General features: G+C 40.0%; 1 protein-coding gene across 1 annotated transcript; it reads right to left on the reverse strand.

Annotated features, from left to right (window-relative positions):
• Nucleotides 1-7,251: 7,251 nt before the first annotated feature.
• LOC144263532 (large ribosomal subunit protein eL37-like) lies at nucleotides 7,252-7,574 on the reverse strand. The gene has a single exon (XM_077814427.1). It carries the CDS (start codon nucleotides 7,572-7,574, stop codon nucleotides 7,281-7,283), a length of 294 nt encoding a protein of 97 aa, XP_077670553.1. The 3' UTR covers nucleotides 7,252-7,280.
• Nucleotides 7,575-8,185: the final 611 nt, after the last annotated feature.

Genomic DNA, 8,185 nt, shown 5'->3' on the forward strand with positions numbered 1-8,185 from the left:
GACTGGAAGACCAACAGGACCAAAGACAGTGTGCCAGCAGGAACCGGGGGAGCAAGAGGCTCCTGGCTGGCTGCTAGGACTGCGTCAAAGACTGTTTGCTAGCAGGGACTGGGGGAACATTGAGGGAGCTCCTGGCAGGCTGTGGGGACTGAGTAAAGCCTGAGCTTGGGGAGGGCCCTAGGAAGATAGGGTCTCCAGGGAGGAAGCCTTGGAGATATGGCCCCATACCAGGGCCAGGACTACTTGCTGAAAGAATGCAGACACACGTAAGCAGAAGAGGCGCTCATGAGAGGTAGGTGCTGACCTTGTTACCATCACGTTGTCCTAAAAACCCCAACAAACTTTAATGCAGCCAGAACCCAAATGCAGCAGCATGGTGTTACACATGCAGAAGTTCTATATTAGTCAAAATATTTTTTCTCTGAAATAACAATAGGCCCTCTTCAAATGGCTCTAGTCATTAGCAGGCAAAGTCATTGTCACCTGGTGGTGGTTGTTCTACGGCTGATGTGAAATGAGCTGGCCATCTGGAGGTTCAGTCTAGTTCCCAGTGGACACAAATCCATATTATAAAAGTCATAATCACACATTAATAAGTATCCCTGTTGGCAATTTCAATAGAGAGATGGAATGGAGCAAAGTATAAGCTGCTCTCTCAGTATTAGCTCCACATCAGGCAGAGACACATCGGCAGGGCACAGCCCCATGAAGAAGCTTACATTGCTGTTGCTTATATTACACTTGTGTTGTGGATAAGCAGATGGCTTCAGTTTCCAGTCCTATCAGTCTGGCTTTTCAAGAGGAATAAATTCATGACCTCACATTTATGGGGGAAAGTGCTAGCTGGGGAACTGTGACTTTTCCTCATCCTTTCTTCATTCAGGTCTGGCTCTGTCATCAGCCATTAAGGATGCTCTGAAATAATGTCAGTCATCCTGCTATCTAACGCTTATTTGCTAACGCAAATTAAAACAATAAGATGATTTAATATTTGCAGCTAAATGCACTTACAGAACATACTTTTACTTCAGCAGACTGAGAGTAGGGTGTTATTTATAGAGTCTCCGCTGGACTGCATTAGAGTTGCTCCTTTGCCTTCTTTAAGTTTCAGGCAGAATAATTCCTGGAGTTCTAGTCCTTTTTAAATCATGAATACAGTTTTTTATAAGAGGAGAGATGTATCCTCCCTGCACGCTTTTAATGCTATTAGCAAAAATGCTTTCAACAGAATGTATTTTCCTAAGCCATTTTAGCATCAGAAATTACAGTCCTGATGTGACAACATTTTGGCCCAGTGACCTTCATGAAGGTAATATCAAGCTATTTTAAGGAATTACAGAAGCAACATGTTCTACTCTAAAAATCTGCTTGAGATCTTGATCCCTTGCATCACTACTGATCTCCAGGTACCCCTTGTCACAGAATCACAGGATCGGTGCTATGGCTTCAGATTTGGAACAGTCTCTAGGAGGAACCCCTTCAGTGTGCCAGACCCCCTAGGGGTCTCCTTCTTCCTCCAGGGTAAGCCACATGGCTTCATTTCCTCCTTAGACTGGACCTCCGGGCCTGAAGCACTCTTGCTTCACATCGTAAGTTCTGTTCAACGAGTCCAACTGACTCAGGTCCCAGTAGAGACTTGTATACTTTTCAGGGATTAATGCACTTTGCCAAGCATTTGCAATGACACTTACACAGAGTTGTCAAAACAGTCTGGCTTATTTGTTAACTGGAACACAGCATAGGAAGTTTTTGGGGTAATCTAGAGAAATGAAGGTTAAAGCATAGTTCATTCTAGTTAGCCCAGAGCCCAGCCAAGCTATAGTGACCCCCTTGGTTCAAGCTCTGTCTGTCTGCCTCCATCTGACCTCCTTTGTCAGACTCCAGGGGAGAGCCACGACTCCCAGTAACCAACTCTTATTCCCCACCTCATACCCATCCAGTCCTTTGATCTTGAGCTGTTGTTCAGCTTTCCTATGGTAAGGTGGGGAAATCCATATCCCTCTGGGTTGTTGGGTGCTAGGTGTCAATGTCCTTGCAATTGGATTTGCCATTTTCTTCTCAGATGCTCCATTGATATGGGGAGTAAGGTGCTCTCCCATCAGCTAGAGTGGCTACAATAGAGAGTTTACAGGGGGCGCAGCTGTGTCGCTGTAAGATCTCTAGTGTAGCCAGAGCATAAGGGTGAAATCCTGCCTCCAATTAAAGCCAGTGGCAAAAGTCTCATTATCTGTAGTGGTGCCAAGATTTCACGTGAAGCAGCAATTTCCATTTATTTCCATGTGTGGTCACTAAATATTTATTACAGCTCTGCAGTAGCCAGGTTCCATCGAGGCTGACGAAGCACTTGCACAGTGTTACTTTTCTGTTTTCAGGCACTTATAACTTTCTGAAAACAATCGTCTTTGGACTGAAATTTCTTATGCTTGTGCTCAGCCAGACACATTCATTTTTTTTTTAATTTTATAAAATTCCATTTAATCATTTTTCAGACTGTTGGCAAATAGATATTTTTCATGTCTTTTCAAATTGTTCTGATGTTTTATTTGCATTTAAATAACTTTAAATATGGCAGCATTTTGTCAAATTTACCAGATTCTTCATATAAGAGTTGAGGAACTGGACCACGCATTGAAAAATAGAGGGAGATGGAAAACATTTGTTCAGTTGTGAGTGAAACATCACAAAATCCCTGTCTGATTAAACTGGGAATTGTGCAGAGATCATTGTGATTCTCTCATGTATGTCTGTGAGGCTGTTTCAACTCCTGAGCAGGATTTCAGAGAGGGACATTGGCAGACTACCCCTTGCTTCATGCTGCCAACCCCTACTGAGAAATACAAGCAAGAAGCAGGCCCAGAATAAGACTGAGAGCTTGTCACAGGTCAAGAGGCAGAATGACAAGAGTCAAAAATTCCCCAGAGACTCAGGCTTGAACACACAAGTCACATTCTTGAGAGAGGGTTTTATTGCAAGGGTCTGAGTTTATTCAAATTGGCACCAATTTTGCAAAAATCTCTAAAGGCATTGTGTCCATGCAGCTTTATAGACAAAGAACTTTTAAAAAATACAGTTCAAGTTTCCTTGTTTCTCCAGTGTTCCTCTGGTCTAGTTTCCAATCAGCCCAGCACTCTGTCACTTCTTCCCTCTAAAAGTCGTGGACTTATTGAAGTGACATGCCTTGGCTTACCTGCCCTTAATTATTTTCTGGCTAGTAGTGTCTCCCTGAGCTATTTCTGAATTTTGGCTGGGGATTAACCCCAAAATGGAGATTTAAATAAGCCTTCTCCTAGGGACAGCACTGGGGTGGGGAATGGCAGGGCTTTAGGAATCCTTTCCAGAGAATACCAAAAGACCTGATTTCACCATGGCAGGGGCAACCATGTGCTACTGGAAGAGTATGAGAACTTGGGGACAGAATGTTCCTGTGACATGCTCAGACATCAGTCAGGTATAGAAGCCTAGATAAAATGGTCCTGATGCCTCATTAGAAACATATTTTTTACACACTAATGGTCCTGTGATGTGCTCAGACATCACAGTGACGTATAGAAGTCTAGATAGATACATTCTCAGACAATATTGCAAGGTATTAACACAGTAAGAGCAAAGAGAAAATCGGCAAGTACAGGTAAGGATCACAAAGTCCTCACATTAGACACTTAAATCTGTCTTGTGTATGACCAATTATCAAGTAGGGAGAAATAATCCTGTTAGTACAGAGAGAACTTGGTCAAATGTTCTGAACTTCTAATTACTGAGCCCTTTTCAGTGTAATTGATAAAGGGCAGTCAAATGTTCAGATAATTGTTATAAGAGCACCTTCTAGAGTTATAGATTTTTTTCCATTGCAAGTGCTTCCCAAATTCCTAAAAGTTATAATCTATTGACGGTGTGATGCACTTGTGCCACTTTGCCACAATAGTAATTCTAGCAGCCTAAGCAAATCATCATTTCAGTTCAGAGGAAAGAAAGAAAGTGTATTTTGAAAACTTACTGCTCACAACCCATGTTTGCTAAGAGAGGAATAGAAAAATATTTTTTCTGATCTTTTCCGCCCTCACCTACCTTTAAAGAAACTTTTGTTAAAGGAGATTTGAAGGGAAATCTCTGTGGGACAACTTTTTTAAAAAATTACATTTTAGAATTGAATTTGCACAACTGGAAAAAAAGAGGAGGCCAACACCATCTGTCAAATTTGCTGATATTAAGTGCACCTGCTGGAGTCCCTTATCCCTTTTTAGAAAAGGAAAAAGGTATACTAAATACATTGGTAGCAAGCCTGCTTATTACATGAGCACCCAATCACTTCCTATAAGGCATCTGAGATCCATAGTACAAAGCCAGACAGCAGGAATATCAAAATTGATCTTCCCTGGTTTTGCTGGAATAATTCTTAGGGGTCTCAAATGTGTATTATGAGCTTTCTCACACCTTACTTGAAGGAATGGGGGAGTTGAATGTTCAGCAAAGAAATCCTTTCTCCCAAGAGTTTATTAGGCATTTTGGTGTAAAGGGTGTTAACAAAAAACAAAAATCGAAGAGCAAGAGCCTCACATCATGTAAATTGGTATATATATACTGACCTCAATGCAGGTACATTTAATGCAGTAATTTAAACCTGCTGAAGACCTAGCCTGAACAACTTTAAGCAGTCTGACTAAAAATCTTTTTCTCTCTCTGTTACTCAACTTCAGCTTCTTGTTTCTTGTGATGTCTTAATCCCATTAGTTTTTCAGGTTTCAGAGTAGCAGCCATGTTAGTCTGTATTCGCAAAAAGAAAAGGAGTACTTGTGGCACCTTACAGACTAACCAATTTATTTGAGCATAAGCTTTCGTGAGCTACAGCTCACTTCTGTGGATGCATAAAGTGGAAAATAGAGTGAGGAGATTTATATACACACAGACCATGAAAAAATGGGTGTTTATCATACACATTGTAAGGAGAGTAATCACTTAAGATGAGCTATTACCAGAAGGAGAGTGGGGTGGGGGGAGAGAAAACCTTTGGAAGTGATAATCAAGGTTGCCCATTTCCAGCACAATTCCAGGAGTTAACAAGAACATCTGAGGAATAGTGGTGGGGGTGGGGGGGAGGGGGGAGGAATAAACAAGGGGAAATAGTTTTACTTTGTATAGTGAATCAACCACTCCCAGTCTCTATTCAAGCCTAAGTTAATTGTTATTAGATTTCTTGAGTATACAAAACCTGAATTTACAGTGTAAAAAGTAATCAGAAAGTTAAAAGAAAAAAACAAAAAGCTTTTCAGTCCTCTGTTATTAAATCACAAGGAAGCAAACACCAGAATAATTTCAATTTTTTATCCCTTGCAAGTCACCTGTAAGGAAACATTTTTACGTTCTCCCACTTTTCTGTTTTCAGTAATGAGATTCCAAAAACAAAAAGCATGACCAGCAGAAAAACATTTATCGTTTTAGATTTTATATAAAATGCATACTTTTTTCTTTTTACATTTCTTTTATTGGAAATGCAGCGTACAAGGGAATACAAGACAGAAATAACATCCAAGAACATACAGCATAGGAAAAGCATCTGGAAAAACTAGATAACAGATGCAAGTTGTCTTTGAGTGTGTGATCAATTATAGGATTGCTGTGTAGGCTATACTATAGTGATGTATTGACAGTCTTATCAATAGGTCAACAGTCATGTTTCATAGATGAATAGTACAAGTAAAAGAACATATTTTCAACTATTTTCTTGCTAATATTGCTAATACATTTATTGAAACTGTTGGCTTGTCCAGCAATATAATACAGTCTCAAAGGATTTAACTAATGACAATACACTGAAAGTGAAATATCATTTAACCACAGTTTTCTGATGTATTTTGTAAGAAAAAAGAAAGAAAAGAATCCCTTCAACTCCATGAAAGGATGAGTTCAACAGAAAAGACACTCACTTTTTGTTAAAATTAAAAGAAATTTTTTTTCAAATGAATCCATAAAACAATGCTTAGCCCAAAGCTTTAGTAAAGAAAAGAAATGACATAACCCCTCTGACTACTGCTGCTCCTCTGAACAATTACCCCAGGAAGGAAATCTTTAGATAAAAACCTCTAATGATGCTAGTCTCCTATCTAATCTCCTTCCCAAAAGCATCATAGTTAATGATTGCAAATTCTTTCCTTTTGTATCATAATCAAATTCACTTACTTACATGGAGTGCAATAAGAATAATGAATATTTCGCTTCACTATCTCTAATGTCACATTAAAACTGATGATTGACTGTATTTACAAAGGTGAAAAAAATAGCAGGGCTTTGATATATTTTTAATTCATCATGTAATAACCTAGGGATAGATTTAAAAAAAAATGTGTTAAGGCAGGAGTCAACCCTCCAGATCACATAGAACATGTGTCCTTCTCTATAACTTGTCACTGCATGAAGGAACCTGTTAATGAACCCACAAGAGGCAGCCAGAAAATCTAGGTAAACTGGATATACAGCAAAAAGGTAATACAACAGGCCAATGTAGTTATGGACATCTAGGTGAATGACAGAGAAATGCAAGGATTCGTATCAGATACAACACACTAACAACTCAGATACATGATTCATAAAATGCTAATAATCAACCTTGCTAGATTTAGCCATGAACACCCAGGAATCATGTGTTATTAGACAAACAAAAAAAGACTGACTAAAGAATGTGCTTTTTGATGTGCAATGCTAGTGTAGTTGTGTTATATAGTTATGCAGTCAGGGCAGTTAAACTTCCAGATACTAGTAGCTAAAAGCAATGTCTTGCTTGGAAGCACTGATGTATGTTCTGGTTTACCTTCTAGTACTGTTAAAAATAGGAAAAATTGTCATCAACAGCAGTTACTGTGCCATAAAATAAGTTGTTAGTGATAAAAATGCATAACTGCATGCAGCACCACTTAAACCTAACCAGGAAAGAGTCACAGGATAAATATGTAAGTAGGAGATTCACATTAATAAATGATGAGAGAAACAAGTAGGTGACGTAATATCTTTTATTGGACCGACTTCTGTCGATGAGAGGTACAAGCTTTCGAACTACACACAGTCTTCTTCAGGTCTGGGAGAAGAAATCAGTGTCCGAGCTAAATACAAGTTGGGACAGATTATTAAGCATAAGAGGTAATGAATGGTGTAGGAGGCCACTTAAAATGGTGTAGGCAATAAGGGTTAGATTGTTATGTAAAAGGAATTTGAAGTGGGCAGTTAAGGGTTTGTTTTTTGTTCTGTTTTTTTCCAGATTAGACCATTTATTGTAACAAACAGATGCGTCCTTAAGATGAGCTGGATGCTGCAACGGCAGCCCTCTTGGGCTTAGGTGTTGTTCCTTCACGGAATCCATTCCTGAATCGACGGTAGACATTTTTCAGGTGCCTCATACGATCAGTACCTGTGGTGTTGCATCTTTTAGCCTTGGCAGTCCATTTATACTTTCTCTTGCACTTAGCAGGGTACCCACATTTCCCACAGGTGGATTTCCGGAGATAGTATGCCTTGGATCTGCAGCGACTGCACAAAGTGTGGGTTTTACTGTGGTGCTTACCGAATGATGATGTTCCCTTAGTCATCTTCCTCTGGCCGTCCTGGGGGTAGGATGCAGAGAGTCACCTGCATTATGGGTTTTATGGTAACGAGCCATGTAACCCCCCCACACTAGAACTAACTAAATGCCTGGTAAAGGAGAGTATGGGTGATCGGTGCATAGTGCCGCTCCCTTGTGCTACAGTTTAATAAAAGTTGCAGCCTTCCACTTAATTCCATGCATGTGTCTGTCCTCATTTCACTGCTGTCTACATCAAGGTGCCCCTTGCTATTAGGGGATGTCTGTACTAGCTTTTTTGCAAATATTTTGTTACCATTACATCAGCAAAGAAGCTACTGTTGAGTGTTCCACACCACTGCTGACATTTTTACCGTCAGGTTATCTGACCCTACTTTGTTTGCATAGTGATTAAAACACTGGTGGCTGCCTGTACCTTGCCTACACTAATGGTCCTGCTGTTGCTACCCTTGATGGAGCTGAGCCAGTGGCAGCAACTGGGGGAGAGTTTTGGCAAAACAATTCTACCATAGACAAAGCCTGAGCTAGCGTTGCTTTTACAGGAGCAGCACCCAAAAATATGAAAAGCATAAGGTTAATATATAATGTAATAAACACCGATAAATATTGGGGTACTGT

This window comes from Eretmochelys imbricata, chromosome 4, assembly GCF_965152235.1.
Source record: "Eretmochelys imbricata isolate rEreImb1 chromosome 4, rEreImb1.hap1, whole genome shotgun sequence".
Lineage (NCBI taxonomy): Eukaryota > Metazoa > Chordata > Testudines > Cheloniidae > Eretmochelys > Eretmochelys imbricata.

What these genes read in the sequence shown, in the direction of transcription:
- LOC144263532 (XM_077814427.1), bottom strand. Translation starts at nt 7,574, where the DNA reads ATGACTAAGGGAACATCATCATTCGGTAAGCACCACAGTAAAACCCAC.